Source organism: Tachyglossus aculeatus, chromosome 3 (genome assembly GCF_015852505.1).
Source record: "Tachyglossus aculeatus isolate mTacAcu1 chromosome 3, mTacAcu1.pri, whole genome shotgun sequence".
Lineage (NCBI taxonomy): Eukaryota > Metazoa > Chordata > Mammalia > Monotremata > Tachyglossidae > Tachyglossus > Tachyglossus aculeatus.
In genome coordinates, this window is record NC_052068.1 from 45859779 (window position 1) to 45875835 (window position 16057).

The following is a 16057-nucleotide window of genomic DNA, read 5'->3' on the forward strand; positions in this document are numbered from 1 at the left end:
TAAACTGTATGCTCATTGTAGGCAGGGAATGTGTCTATTTATTGTTGTACTGTATTCTCCCAATGCTAAGTATAGTGTTCCGCGCAGAGCATATAATAAATATGATCTACTATTAATAAAAATAATAGATAAAAACGATAGTAACAACTGTGTTACTTGTTAAGCAACTACTACGTGCCAAGCACTGTACAGAGCACTGGGAGGTAGACAGAGGATAATCAAGTCAGGCTCAGTCCTTACCCCAGATGGAGCTCACAGTCTAAGGTGGGGAGAGAGTGTTTTGAATTCCCATTTTACAGATGTGGAAACTGAGGCACAGAAAAGTCTAAGGTCACAGAACAGGCAAGTAGTGGAGTCAGAATTAGAGCCCAGGTCAGTTGATCCCAGGTCTGTGCTCTTTCCACCAGACCCTGATGCTTCTTAAGCTGCTTTTTATTAGCTAGGGATAATCATGATGGCATTCATTAAGTGCTTACTATGTGCAAAGCACTGTTCTAAAGTGCTGGGATGAAAATCATCATTAAGAGTTCTGTCATCTCTACCCCAAAGCACACTACACTCATATGGATTCTACTACATTAGGAGCAAACAGTTTTATTCAATATTTCACTGAACTTGGGAGGAAGCAGCTACCGTGCCTCTAGACTCGTTATCGGCAGGGAACGTGTTTGCTAGTTCTGTTGCACCGTACTTTCTCAAGCACTTAGTACAGACAGCTCTGCACATAGTAAGCACTCAATAAATATTACCGATTGATACTTAAGCAGCAGCTGTTATCTTTGTGGCCCAAACAGGAGGCATGTGTAAGGTCACAATTCAGGAGCAAAAATCTCCCTGCCTGCATGGTCCGTATGTTCTTCAGGCCTACTAGGCTGAATTGTGACCGGAGGTACTTGTAAAGAATATTAAGCGCTTATCATGTGTTGAGCACTCAGTGACCTGGGAAAAAAAAATACACTGGTGGGAATTAAGCACAGTTCCCATCCCTCAGAGGACTCACAATCTGGAAATGAAACAGGGAAAAAGGGGACTAGCGTTAGTCACATAGGAACAAATGGTTCCAATATAATGATATTTAGCGTTTAATATTTGCCAAACACCGAGGGGACACAAAAGTACCAATTGGAAGGTGGGGCCCTTCCCAGCTATGCCACGTTTTCGAGTGATTTATAATTCTCCTGAAATTGCAGACGGAGGAAAAGAGAAGGGAGAAGAAAGAGAGGTGAGGCTCTGAGCCCAAGATGACTAGGGTTTTCTCAGAGTTCATCAAACTCTATGCTGAGCAGCAGCATGGCCTAATGGATACAGCCCGGGCCTGGGTTCTAATTCCGGTTCTGCCACTTGTTTGCTGGGTGAGCTTCGGAAAGACACTTCACTTCTCAGGACCTCCTTTACCTCATTTGTAAAATGGGGATTAAGACTGTAAGACCTATGTAGGACAGGGACTGCATTCAACCTGATTATCTTGTATCTACCCCAGTGCCTAGAACCCTGCCGGGCACATAGTACGCACTTAAATACCATTAAAACAAAAACAAACAAATAAATAAAAAAAACAACTTGCCTGTCATTTGTTCATTCACTCAATCATATTTATCGAGCACTTACTGTGTGCACGGCACTGTACTAGGTGCTTGGGAGAATACAATAAACAGACACATTCCCTGCCCACAACAAGCTTACAGTCTAGAGGGGGAGGCAGACATTAATAAATTACAGATAGGACAGATAGGTATATAAGTGCAGTGGGGCTGGGAGATGAACGAAGGGAGCAAGTCAGGGCAAAAAAAAAAGGAGTGGGAGAAGAGGAAAGGAGGGCTTAGTCGGGAAAGGCCTCTTGGAGAAGGTGTGCCTTCAATAAGGCTTTGAAGAGGGGGTTAGTAATTGTCTGTCAGATACGAGGAGGGAGGGTGGGCAAAAACTGTAGTTTCTTGAATGGGGAAACATGGCCTGAACGTTTTTGTAGAAAAATGATCCAGGCACCAGAGTGAAGTATGGACTGGAGTGGGGAGAGACAGGGGACGGGGAAGTCAGCAAGGAGGCTGATCACTGCAGGGTAGGACAAGTGATTGGATTAATATGATAGCAATTTGGATGGAGAGGAAAGGGCGGATTTGAGCGATGCTGTGAAGGTGGAATCGAAAGGATTTCCTGCTGTCCTGCCAGGAATGCTCTTACGGGCTGGCCACTCTACCTGGAGCCAGCATGGACCACCTCCAAGATGCTTTAATAATAATGATGGTATTTGTTAAGCGCTATGTGCCAAGCACTGTTCTATGCCCTAAGGGAGATACAGGTTTATCAGGTTGTCCCAGGTGGGGCTCACAATCTTAATCCCCATTTTGTAACTGAGGCACAGAGAAGTGAAGTGACTTGCCCAAGGTCACACAGCTAGCAAGTGGCGGAAGTGGGATAAGGACTCACAACCTCAGATTCCCAAGCCCCGGTTCTTTCCACTAAGCCACGCTGCTTCCCTAAGCAGCTTTAAGGGCAGTTTGAGAAAGAGAGCAATCTAAGATATGCTGCTTAAAAACAGATTCAGTTGCAGACTCTACCTAATGATAAAAATGGCATTTACTAAGCATGTACTATGCGTTAAACCATTGGGCTAAGCATTGGGAAAGAGACAAGATGATCAGATTGGAAGCAATCCCTGTCCCACATGGGGCTTACAATCTAAGAGGCAGCGAAAGGTGGCACCTTTTTTCCAGTTTAACAGATGACTAGGGGCACAAACCAATTTACTGACTTGTCCAAGGTCACACAGAGTAGCCCAGGCAGGGCTGGGACCCAGTTCTGATGCCCAGAACCACGGTCTTCTCCAATAGATCACACTGCTTTCTTACAGCTAACCTGATCCTTTCAGTCCAAGCATAAAGATCTTTCCTGCCTTTCCAAAAATAAAGCTACTATCTTCGGCAGGTCCTTATTCTGGGAAGCTCCTGCCAGGATTCAGTTAGCTCCCCATGGAGGAAGGAAAGTTGCCGGGGACTTTGGTAGTACTGGGAGGAGACAGGTGGGCATCTTGATGGGCAAGACCCAGTCATTTACAGAGGGACAAATAATTTCTTATTCCTCTGTTGGAAGCGGAAAAGGGGTCCCAGAATAAGGTTCTGAATTTTGGGAGTGTCGGCTCTGTTACAAAGATGAGAGAAGAAGGGCCTTTTGAGGGTTGCTTGGAGAGAGGCTGGGGGATTTTTAAAGTCACTAAGTAGAAGAGCAGCACGGTGCAGTGCATAGAGACCAGGATTGGGAGTCACAAGGTCATGGGTTCTAACCCTGGCTCTGCCACCTGCTTGCTGTGTGACTTTGGGCAAACCACTTCTCTGGGCCTCAGGTACTTCATCTGTAAAATGCAAATTGAGACTGTGAGCCCAATGTGGGAGGGGGACTGTGTCCAACCCAATTTGCTTGTATCCACCCTAGTGCTTAGTGCAGTGCCTGGAACCGGTAAGCAGTTAAATACCACAATTATTATTACAATGGCAATTGTTCCCTGTAGGCTTGTGTGTCAGAGCATTTTACATGCCTTTTATTAGTTATGACCACCCAAATTCCATTAAACAGCAGTAGAATAGTATTTAGTGTAAAAGTAATGCTTGCGGGCTTGAGAAAGGGAACACTGGATATCAAGTGCACCGCTTTCCTCAGACTTAACCTTCAAATAAGTTACACATACCCCAGCTCCAGTTAGCACGATTATTTTTTTGCATTCTTGCAAGAGTTTCACTGCATCTTCAATTGTGTTAATATCTTTTCTCTTCTTCCTTTTTGGTGGCTCCGAAAGAATGTTTATAACAATTTGCCACAGTGTCATATCATCCAGCTCGGGAGGAGGGATTGTTTCCGGTAACAAATCTTTAAGGATCGTCCGTGGGTCTGTGCCTATCATGAGATGTTGCTGCACAAAAGTATAGGGACCTGTTGCAAAGAAGAAAGGGTCAATTAAACAGACTTTTAAATATGATCAGCATATTTTGTTCCAAAAGCCTTTTTTAAAATTGAAATATTGTTAAAGAGTGATGAAATATAAATTTCAAAACCTTTGATGAAACACTAATAAGACGTTTCTGCTTAACTGGGCAAAGGGTGCAAATATTAGGTATGTTTCATAATGAACTGAGATCACCTGACATTACAAGCTAGCTTCTTTGCCAGTACTCCCATTGGTACTAGAGGGAATAATTATCTAAAAACCTTTGAAAGTTCATTCATCCCTCTAGACTTGGGCAGAAAATATATCCAAACTGGTTATATTATTCTTTCATTCAATCATATTTACTGAGCACTTACTGTGTGCAGACCACTGTACTAAGCGCTTGGGAAGTACAAATCGGCAACATGTAGAGACGGTCCCTACCCAAAAACGGTCTCACGGTCTAGAAGAGTGTTAGAACAGTGCTCTGCGCCCAGAAGCGCTCAATAAATAAGATTGATTCAAGAGCTGCCTACTTGAGTTTGCCACTATTTACTCATCATCATCATCAATCGTATTTACTGAGCGCTTACTATGTGCAGAGCACTGTACTAAGCGCTTGGGAAGTACAGATTGGCAACATATAGAGACAGTCCCTACCCAACAGTGGGCTCACAGTCTAAAAGGGGGAGACAGAGAACAAAACCAAACATACTAACAAAATAAAATAAATAGAATAGATATGTACAAAATAAATAAATAAATAAATTTACTCTTTCTATCCCCCTTTTTTTCCATTAACTTTCTATTCCCTTCTGATTCCGCTAGTCTTTTCTTATTCTGTGGTATGACAGTACAATGAAAAAGTACAGAGGAAAGTGCCTCAAGCTCTCAGAGTGAAAGACAATATATAAATGCAGGAAGTGCTCCGTAAACATGGTACTACAAAGATATACCAAAGTACTGCCCATTTTCTGCTTCTGGAGGGGTGCAGGGGTGGTAGGTGACCCCGAGATTGTGTGCAGAACATGCTCTGGGTACTTGGGGCGTTTACGAAAGAACTCAAAGACGCTGTGATCCCTGGTTGCGGGGTGCTTACACTCTGCTGGACAAAGCCAGTTGAAAGTCAGAGACAAGAGTGGGAATGGGATCCCTTCCCCTAATCAGAAAACAAGACCAAGACAGGCAGTCCCCAGTACAGGCACAGGGACAGGAGAGGAAAGTGAGGAGCCGAGATGCCAGAATCCCAACACAGGCCCACAGTGGGCCAGACTCCCAGACCAATCAGGGGGGCATAATCTAAAAGTAACGGTCCTTGTCTACCCAACCTCAATTGGCAGACTTTGGTCCTCAGCTGAACTGTGGCAAAGTACACGCCCCAATAAAGCAGATTATTCATTCATTCAATCGCATTTATTGAGTGCTTACTGTGTGCGGAGCACTGTACTAAGCTCTTGGGAAGTACAAATCGGCAACATATAGCGATGGTCCCTACCCAACAGTGGGCTCACAGTGTAGAAGGGGGAGACAGAAAACAAAACAAGTAGAAAGGTGACAAAACAAATAGACAGGTGACAAAACAAGCAGACAGATTACGGTAGTGCACTACATTTCACAGGGATTCTGCTTTCCCAACATGGTTCTGGGTTTGGCAACTCTCCATTGACTTTCCCAAGACTGACCTCGGGTAGTCTTTGGATTAGAAGATGTGCGGTTTTGAGCCCACTGTTGGGTAGGGACTGTCTCTATATGTTGCCAATTTGTACTTCCCAAGCGCTTAGTACAGTGCTCTGCACATAGTAAGCGCTCAATAAATACGATTGATGATGATGATGAGACCAAATGAAGCTTAGAGACGAAATATTAAAATACAGAGCTAATAAAAGGCGTCCAGTGGACATCAATTTCAACTCCACAGAACAAAAGCCTTATGATATGCAAGGTTTTAGCAGATATAAAACAGAGAGAAGGGAAGAAGAGAAAGGGCTCTTACCTTCACTAAGGTTAGGTAATGCCTAATGTGACAGATTTTCAAAAGCTTTGTTAAAAAGTCCCCAGAAAGCTGTTACAACTTCTGTTTTAGCAGGTCCTTGCGATTAATGACCTGTGCACCCAAATGAATGGTGGGAAGTGTAGAAATGATTACAGGCGTTTAAATTCACCATGGCTCAGTGGAAAGAGCCCGGGCTTTGGAGTCAGCGGTCATGGGTTCAAATCTCAGCTCCACCAACTGTCAGCTGTGTGACTTTGGGCAAGTCACTTCACTTCTCTGGGCCTCAGTTCCCTCATCTGTAAAATGGGGATTAAGACTGTGAGCCTCCCATGGGACAACCTCATCACCTTGTATCCTCCCCAGTGCTCAGAACAGTGCTTTGCATATAGTAAGCGCTTAACAAATGCCATCATCATTATTATTATTATTATTAATTTAGAGTCTTGCCAAGTTCTACCTATCTTCATTTACAGCAGTAACTTTTTTTAAAAAGGGTTCGTTCCCTGAGGAGGAGGCGCTATAAATAAATTAATAAATATAGCATTTGTTAAGCGCGTACTATCATCATCATCATCAATCGTATTTATTGAGCGCTTACTATGTGCAGAGCACTGTACTAAGCGCTTGGGAAGTACAAATTGGCAACATATAGAGACAGTCCCTACCCAACAGTGGGCTCACAGTCTAAAAGTACTATGTGCCAAGCACTGTTCTAAGTACTGGGGAAGATACAAGGTGATCAGGTTGTCCCACCTGGGGCTCACAGGCTTCATCCCCATTTTACAGATGAGGGAACTGAGGCCCGGAGAAGTGAAGTGACTTGCCCAAAGTCACACAGCTGACAATTGGTGGAGTCAGGGTTTGAACCCATGACCTCTGACTCCCAAGCCTGGGCTGCTTCCATTGAGCCACGCTGCTTCTCTTGGAGTATGGGTGGGAAAGCAACTGTGTTTATGCGTAGTGCCCATGGTCTGGCCAGGAAAGGGGGAAATGGACCCCATGAAGACCCCAGAAGCCCCTGCTAACACCTGGGGAAGCCCTCATGGGATAACACCGAATGCTGGGAGGAGCCCTGCCCATCTGAAAACTGAGAGTCAACTCTTTCATAAGGGGCACAGAGCCCCTCCATGAAGACTCTGGCCTGAGCGAAGGCCCAGGACTATGTATCTCCATGAGCGGTGGTGGTAGCGGGTGTGAAAGACTGTGTGTAGAGTCCTTTAGCTGGGAATGAATGCCCCATGTCTTTGAGACCCTACCTGCAGGAGGAAGACCTGAGACTTGGGATGGGCAGAGACACGACGTGCGAATGTGACGTGTGCCTGTACAACAAAAGCTGTGGTTATATAAGGGTGGGAGGCTATGCCACCCTGGCTCTCTCGGACTTGCACACGCTCTTGTAGCCTAGCTCTTCCTTTCATTCATTCATGCAATCGTATTTACTGAGCGCTTACTGCGTGCAGAGCACTGTACTGAGCGCTTGGGAAGTACAAATCGGCAACAGATAGAGATGGTCCCTGCCCAACAATGGGCTCACAGCGTAGAAGGGGGAGACAGACAACAAAACAAGTAGAAAGGTGACACAACAAACAGATTACGGCAGTGCACTACACTTCACATGGATTCTGCTTTCCGAACCTGATTTTGGGTTTGGCCCAGGGCAACTCTGCACTGTCTTCCTTGTCTTCTGCCCACTGCCAATTGAATATCCAGGGGGCAGTTCACATGGGTTCCATGTAAACTCCCTCTAGATTGTAAACTCGCCGTGGGCAGGGAATGTGTCTGTTATATGGTTATGCTGTACTATCCCAGGTGCTTAGTTCAGCGCTCTGCACACAGTTAAGTGCTCAATAAATATGACTGATCGATTGAACCCTGATGTCCACTAGCTAGAGGATAATCCTTTCTGAAACTCATGTGTGACAGACTGCCTACAGTGTCCAACTGCTGGGGATTGCCACTGTGGTCAAGGAACACCCTTAATTATCACCCTAGAGTTAACAGTCCAACTATAAATTCAGTGCTGCCCAAGGTGAATCTGTCAGCGTTTCTGCCCTGGAAGCGGTGAATTTAGTTGCTGGAGGACTACAGCAACTAAATAACTGTGGTGTTTAAGTACTTACTATGTTTCAGGCGCTGGGGTAGTAGACACATGGTAATCAGATTAGACAGTCTCTGTCCTGCGTGGGAGTCCATCTAAGAGGTACCCTTTAAGCCCCTCAGCAATCAATCAATGGCACTTTTTGCATGCTTACAAGTCTGCAGAGCACTATACTGAGCCCTCGGGAGAGTAAAAGAGTTGGAAGACATATTCCCTCCCCACAATGAGCTTACAGTCTAGAGGGGGGAGATGAACATTAACATAAATCAATTATTTATTAATTAAGTGCCGTCAGGCTGAGGGAGGAGCTGAATGCCAAGTATCCAAAGGGTAGAGGTCCAAGTGTACAGATGACGCAGAAAGGGAGTTGGGGAAAAGACGGCTTAATCGGAGATGACCTCTCACAGAGGAAGTGACCTTAATAAGGGTCTGAAGGTGGGGAGAGTGGTGGTTTGGGGCCAGAGGAAGGATGTGGGAAAGGGGGTGGTGGCGAGACGGACATGATCGGGGCACAGCGAGCAAGCTGGCGCTGGAGGAGCAGTGTGTGGGCTGGGCTGTGATACAGTGTAGTACAGTGCTAAGCGCTTAGTACAGTGCTAAGCACTTAGTACGGTGCTAAGCACTTAGTACAGTGCTCTGCACACAGTAAGCGCTCAATAAATACGATTGATTGAAATACGATTGATTGGTAGATCAGTGAACTAAGGTAGGAGGAAGTAAGCTGAGGAAGTGCTTTAAAGCCTACGGCAAAGAGTTCCTGTTTGATGCAGAAGTGGGTGGGCAGACACTGGAGGGTTCTTGAGGAGTGGAGAGACATGGACTGAATAATTTTTTTCAGAAAAAATAATCCAGACAGAAGAGCAGAGTATGTGCAGAGAGATAGGAGGCAGGGGAGGTCAGTAGGGAGGCCGGTGCAGTAGTTAAGTGCTTGGATCAGCATAGTAGCAGTTCGGATGGAGGAAAGGGCGGATTTTAGAGACGTTGCGAAGCATATATGAATATCTTCATATTCTATTTTCCCTACTTGCAATTTATTTTAATGTCTGCCTCCTCCCATACACTGTAAGTTCCTTGCGGTTACGGAACCTGCCCACCGACATTATTGGATTGTATTTTTCCAAGTGCATAGCAAAGCGCTCTGCACACCCTAAATGCTTGATAAATACTATTGATGGGGTACCCGGGGGGCTCTTTCACCTCTTTTGAATTTCACTAAAGCCCTAAGCAAACAGTATCAGCTTTTTCAGGCCAGATAAAAATGTCTGCTTTCAAATGATGTCTTAGCATGACAGCATGGTTTGTATCAACCACCTCTATTGTACTCTCCCAAACTCTTAGTACAGAGCTGTGCACATAAACACGCTCAATGAATACCATTGATGATGATGATAAGACTGACTCATTCTAATGGATTTTTTTGTTATTGTAAAATAAGCTAGTTTGTAAGTCAAACTTACAGGATAACTTCTATTCATTCATTCGATCCTATTTATTGAACGCTTATATTCTCTGACATTTAACAATGTTGGCAAGAGTACAATTTAGCTAGTTTTGTTTTTGTGGTATTTGGTAAACACTTCCTATGTGTCAAGCACTGTTCTAAACACCGGAGTTGATGCAATTTATCAGGCTGGACACAGTCTAAGCAGGAGGGAGTAGGATGTAATCCCCATTATACAGCTGATGAAACTGAGGCACAGGGAAGTGACTTGCTCAAGGTCACACAACAAGCAATCAGTAGAGGTGGTATTAGAACCCAGGTCCTTTGGCTCCCAGGCCGATTCTTTCTCCACCAGGCCACGCTGCTTCTCTGTGTGCTCAGATGAACTCTTGGCTCTCCTACACGGTAAAGGTGTCACAAGTCCATATTCCCTTCATTTGTCAAATCCAACCTGATTAAGAGATCAGCATCTAGGAATTCGGTTTAATATGGACTCGCTAGCCAGTTCTGGTTAAGTATCATTCCAACAGTTATATCAAACTGAGTACCCTACTTTAATAGCTAAGAGGGTAATCTTTGCACCTGCCTCGTTGAAATAAGACAGTGTTACAACGGAGTGGAAGTTCCTTGCAGTAAGCGGAGGAAAGAAAAATTCAAGAAAATGAATATCGAGTGAACAAAAGAAGGAAGGAAGTAATGACTTCAAACTGAAGGAAACTGTACCTATTCGGGGTCTTGGAGTCCAGTCACTAGAGCTTGCATGGGAGGCTCTATCATCCTCATCACTGTCACAGGAATGAAAACCATTGGCAATAACTTCATCACTAAATAGTAGGTCATCTGCAAAAAAACAACAAAAAACAAACCAAAAACATAAGAATGCATAATTTAAGGCTGCCTCTAAAACAAGCAACACTCAGAGATTAGAACTTCTGTTAAAAACTTGCTACAATCAGTTCCACTATCCCCTCCACAATGAAAAAAATATGTCAGTGAACTTAATATGGCTGCAGAGATTTTTCTCTTGGCTAGCAATTTGCCCAGTTTGTTTTGGTCTGCAATAACAACTGGCAGCTTTTTTCCAACCCAGATCTGTGTGTTTAAGTCACAACAGATACACAATTTAGCATCTACACACTCAGAAAGTGAGGGCAATTTAATTTGTTCCACCCTTGAACGACAACAATAACAATTATGGTATTTGTTAAGCACTTACTAAGTGCCAAGAGCTGTTCTAAACCCTGAAACAAGGTAATCAGGTTGTCCCACATGGGGCTCACAGTCTTAATCCCCATTTTACAGATGCGGTAACTGAGGCCCACAGAAGTTAAGTGACTTGCCCAAAGTCACACGGCTGATAAGTGACGGAGCCGGGATTAGAACCCACGTCCTCTGACTCCGGAGCCCAGGTTCTTTCCATTAAGCCACGCCACTTCTCTGAAGACAAGCAAAGCTTCAGAAAAGCAACATTTTTATGCTCAGAAGGAGTCAACCACGAGCAATGTGGATTTTATGAGCTTTCAAATACGAGTAAGAGTGCATTCCTCAAAACCAAAGCTGTCAACTCACTACCATATTTTCACATACCAAAATGAAATAAATCATCCCAATTCACTAGTTAATATAACTTTAAATATGTCCTTAGTTCCAGGATGTTCTAGAAAATAGATTAAAACAAGTCACTTCTCACTCACAAAAGACAAAAAAACTGTTGATCATATTACGACAATCAGAGGTTACTCGTCAAAATGATGTTTCACCCTAAAGTTTCCTTAAAACAGTGGTGTCTCAACTAGTGATAGAAAGCAGATTACCAGCACCCTAGCTCCGAAAGTTGGGAAGCGTAACAGTAACATAAAGGATGAAGGTGGTTCCTTCATCAAAGAACAATCTTTGCCTACGTGAGTAACAACTGGAGAGACTCCACCAAGACCTGCAGTTCCCGACTACTCATTAGAAGGGCTATTAAAAAAAAAATGCTTAAAAATAGCAGCACTCAAATACTAGATAGCCTGTAGTATAAAGGGAAATGGAGCAGATAAGGATCAGTTTGCATATTATGAGAAGCAGCGGGGTTTAGCAGAAAGAGCGTGGGCTTGGGAGTCAGAGATCCTGGGTTCTAATCCCTGCTCCGTCATTTATCAACTGTGTGACTTTGGGCAAATCACTTCACTTCTCTGTGCCTCAGTTACTCATCCGTAAAATGGGGATTAAGACTGTGAGCCCGACGTGGGACAACCTGATGACCTTGTATCTACCCCAGCGCTTGGGGCATATAAATGCTTAACAAATATTATTATGATCGAGGGCTTATTCCCTATTATTCCTGCTTATTCCTTCCCGGGGGGAATCTGTTTAGCTTCTGAGAATTATTCCCATCTCCAAAAAAAAAAAAAAAGTTTAAAATAGGGCCCCAGAAAGAGAGTGGCTCTAGAAAGGACTTGCTAGTGGGTTCAAGTGACTTTGGGCAAGTCACTTGACTTTGTGCCACAGTTCCCTCATCTGTAAAATGGGGATGAAGTCTGTGAGCCCCACATGGGTCAACCCGATTACCTATCTCTCCCAGCGCTTAGAACAGTGCTTGGCACATAGTAAGCGCTTAACAAATACCACCATTATCAAAGGAGAACTTTAGGGAGGTGCAGGCAGTCGCACGTATGGGACGGGGGAGATGACGTGAGCAGAAATAATAATAACGGCATTTATTAAGTGCTTACTCTGTGCAAAGCACCGTTCTAAGCGCTGGGGAGGTTACAAGGTGATAAGGTTGTCCCACAGGGGGCTCACAGCCTTCATCCCCATTTTACAGATGAGGGAACTGAGGCCCAGAGAAGTGAAGTGACTTGCCCAAAGTCACATGGCTGACAAGTGGAGGAGTCGGATTTTTGAACCCATGACCTCGGACTCCAAAGCCCGTGCTCCTTCCACTGAGCCACGCTGCTGCTCTTAGATTTAGAATGAATTAGAAATTAGAATGATTTTCTCATTATGAGCTCCAGGAAAGGGTGGCCAGGAGGGGGAGGGGGCAGGAGGGCAGAGAAAAAGCAAGTTTGTAGCTGGAGGGGAGGAGGAGGTAAATATGCAAAGCGGGACAGTCTGCTCAGACGGGAGGAGACAGAGGCAGCGTGGCTCAGTGGAAAGAGCCCGGGCTTTGGAGTCAGAGGTCATGGGTTCAAATTCCGGCTTCGCCAATTGTCAGCTGTGTGACTATGGGCAAGCCACTTAACTTCCCTGTGCCTCAGTTACCTCAAATGTAAAATGCGGATGAAGGCTGGGAGCCCCCCGTGGGACGTGATCACCTTGGATCCTCCCCAGCGCTTAGAACAGTGCTTTGCACATAGTAAGCGCTCAATAAATGCCATTATTATTATTATTGTTCTTGGTTCAAATCCCGGCTCCGCCAATTGTCAGCTGTGTGACTTTGGGCAAGCCGCTTAACTTCCCTGTGCCTCAGTTACCTCAACTGTAAACTGGTGATGAAGACTGTGAGCCCCCCGTGGAACAACGTGATCACCTTGGATCCTCCCCAGCGCTTAGAACAGTGCTTTGTACATAGTAAGCGCTCAATAAATGCCATCATCATTATTATTACTGGTTCAAATCCCGGCTCCGCCAATTGTCAGCTGTGTGACTTTGGGCAAGCCACTTAACTTCCCTGTGCCTCAGTTACCTCAACAGTAAACTGGTGATGAAGACTGTGAGCCCCCCGTGGGACAACCTGATCACCTTGGATCCTCCCCAGCGCTTAGGACAGTGCTTTGCACATAGTAAGCGCTCAATAAATGCCATTATTATTATCATTGGTTCAAATCCCGGCTCCGCCAATTGTCAGCTGTGTGACTTTGGGAAAGCCACTTAACCACTTAACTTCCCTGACTGAGCCCCTTCCTTCCTCTCCCCTTCGTCCCCCTCTCCATCCCCCCCACCTTACCTATTTCCCTTCCCCACAGCACCTGTATATATGTTTGTACATATTTATTACCCTATTTATTTATTTATTTTACTTGTGCATATCTATTCATTTTATTTTGTTAGTATGTTTGGTTTTGTTCTCTGTCTCCCCCATTTAGACTGTGAGCCCACTGTTGGGTAGGGACCGTGTCTATACGTTGCCAGCTTCTACTTCCCAAGCACTTAGTCCAGTGCTCTGCACACAGTAAGCACTCATTAAATACGATTGATTGATTGATTCCCTGTGCCTCAGTTACCTCAAAATGGGGATGAAGGCCGTGAGCCCCCCGTGGGCCAACCTGATCACCCCGTAACCTCCCCAGCGCTTAGAACGGTGCTTTGCACAAGAATCGGCGCTTGATAAATGCCACCGTCTTTATCATCATCATCATCATCAATCGTATTTATTGAGCGCTTACTATGTGCAGAGCACTGGACTAAGCGCTTGGGAAGTACAGATTGGCAACATCTAGAGACAGTCCCTACCCAACAGTGGGGTCACAGTCTAAAAGGGGAAGACAGAGAACAAAACCAAACATACTAACAGAATAAAATAAATAGAATAGATAGGTACAAGTAAAATAAATAAATAAATAGAGTAATAAATGTGTACAAACATATATACATATATACAGGTGCTGTGGGGAAGGGAAGGAGGTAAGATGGGGGATGGGGGGGAGTAGTATTATTACTACTAATAATAGTAGTATTATTACTACTAATAATAGTAGTACAACTTGTCCTTCCCAAGCGCTCAGTCCAGTGCTCCACACACAGTAAGCGCTCAATAAATACGATTGACTGATTGATTCCCTGTGCCTCAGTTACCTCAAACTGGGGATGAAGACCGTGGGCCCACCTGATCACCCCGTAACCTCCCGAGCGCTTAGAACGGTGCTTTGCACAGAGTCGGCGCTTGATAAATGCCACCGTCTTTATTATCATTATCATCATCATCATCATCAATCGTATTTATTGAGCGCTTACTATGTGCAGAGCACTGGACTAAGCGCTTGGGAAGTACAAATTGGCAACATCTAGAGACAGTCCCTACCCAACAGTGGGCTCACAGTCTAAAAGGGGAAGACAGAGAACAAAACCAAACACACTAACAGAATAAAATAAATAGAATAGATAGGTACAAGTAAAATAAATAGAGTAATAAATATGTCCAAACATATATCCATATATACAGGTGCTGTGGGGAAGGGAAGGAGGTAAGATGGGGGGATGGGGGGGAGTAGTATTATTACTACTAATAATAGTAGTACAACTTGTCCTTCCCAAGCGCTCAGTCCAGTGCTCCGCACACAGTAAGCGCTCAATAAATACGATTGATTGATTCCCTGTGCCTCAGTTACCTCAAAATGGGGATGAAGACCGTGGGCCAACCTGATCACCCCGTAACCTCCCCAGCGCTTAGAACAGTGCTTTGCACAAGAATCGGCGCTTGATAAATGCCACCGTCTTTATCATCATCATCCTCATCAATCGTATTTATTGCGCACTTACTATGTGCAGAGCACTGTACTAAGCGCTTGGGAGGTACAAATTGGCAACATACAGAGACAGTCCCTACCCAACAGTGGGCTCACAGTCTAAAAGGGGGAGACAGAGAACAAAACCAAACATACTAACAGAATAAAATAAATAGAATAGATAGGTACAAGTAAAATAAATAGAGTAATAAATATGTCCAAACATATATCCATATATACAGGTGCTGTGGGGAAGGGAAGGAGGTAAGATGGGGGGGTGGGGGGGAGTAGTATTATTACTACTACTAATAGTAGTATTATTACTACTACTAATAGCAGCATTATTACTACTAATAATAGTAGTATTATTACTACTAACAGTAGTACAACTTGTCCCTCCCAAGCGCTCAGTCCAGTGGTCCGCACACAGTAAGCGCTCAATAAATACGATCGACTGGTTGACTCCCTGTGCCTCAGTTACCTCAAAACGGGGATGAAGGCCGTGGGCCCGCCCGATCACCCCGTAACCTCCCGCGCGCTCAGAACGGCGCTTGGCACCCAGTCGGCGCTTCATAAATGCCGCCGTGGTCATCGTTATCACTCCTACTACCAGGAGTAGAACTCGATCGCTCCTAAACGCCATGGTTGTTGTCCTGAGAGGGGGGGAGAGGCGCACCTGGGTAGAGCAGGGCCGCGGCCGCCTCGTCGTCGTCGTCGTCGTCGTCGTCGTCGTCGTTCTCCTCATCGTCGTCCGGCGGCGGGGGCGGCGGCGGGTCGGGCCGGGGCAGGCCCGGCAGGCCCGGCCCATTGTCTCCGCCTCCTCCTCCTCCTCCTCCTCCCGCCGCCGCCGGGGCCTCGCCCTCCTCCTCCTCCGCCGGCGGCGGCACGGCGGGGCCGCCTCCTCCTCCTCCTCCGCCTCCGCCTCCGCCTCCGCCGTCGGCCATGGCGGCGGCCGCCCCGTCCCCGCCCCCGCCCCCGCCGCCGCTGTGTTCCCTCAGGAGGCAGCCGGCCCCGGCCGTCCTTGGCCTCTTGGGGGCCGGCTCCCCGACGGCGGCTGAGGGGGACGCGGCCCGCTCTCCCTCCTTCTTCTCCTCCTCCTCCTCCTCCTCCTCCTCTTCTTCTTCCTCCTCCTCCTCGTCCGCCGCGGGGGCCCCGCCGGGCTGCAGGGCGGCCGGAGCCG

General features: G+C 45.8%; 1 protein-coding gene across 1 annotated transcript in view; it reads right to left on the bottom strand.

Annotated features, from left to right (window-relative positions):
• The window catches only part of SIRT1 (sirtuin 1), a 38993-nt gene extending 23172 nt beyond the window's left edge, over window positions 1-15821 (bottom strand). The window contains exons 1-4 of the mRNA XM_038743380.1: window positions 15737-15821; window positions 15554-15655; window positions 10172-10288; window positions 3680-3921 (exon numbers count right to left, since the gene is read on the bottom strand). Of these exons, the coding sequence (XP_038599308.1) occupies window positions 3680-3921; window positions 10172-10288; window positions 15554-15655; window positions 15737-15821 (546 nt within the window). The remainder of the gene's footprint in view (window positions 1-3679; window positions 3922-10171; window positions 10289-15553; window positions 15656-15736) is intronic.
• Between the last annotated feature and the right edge of the window lie 236 nt (window positions 15822-16057).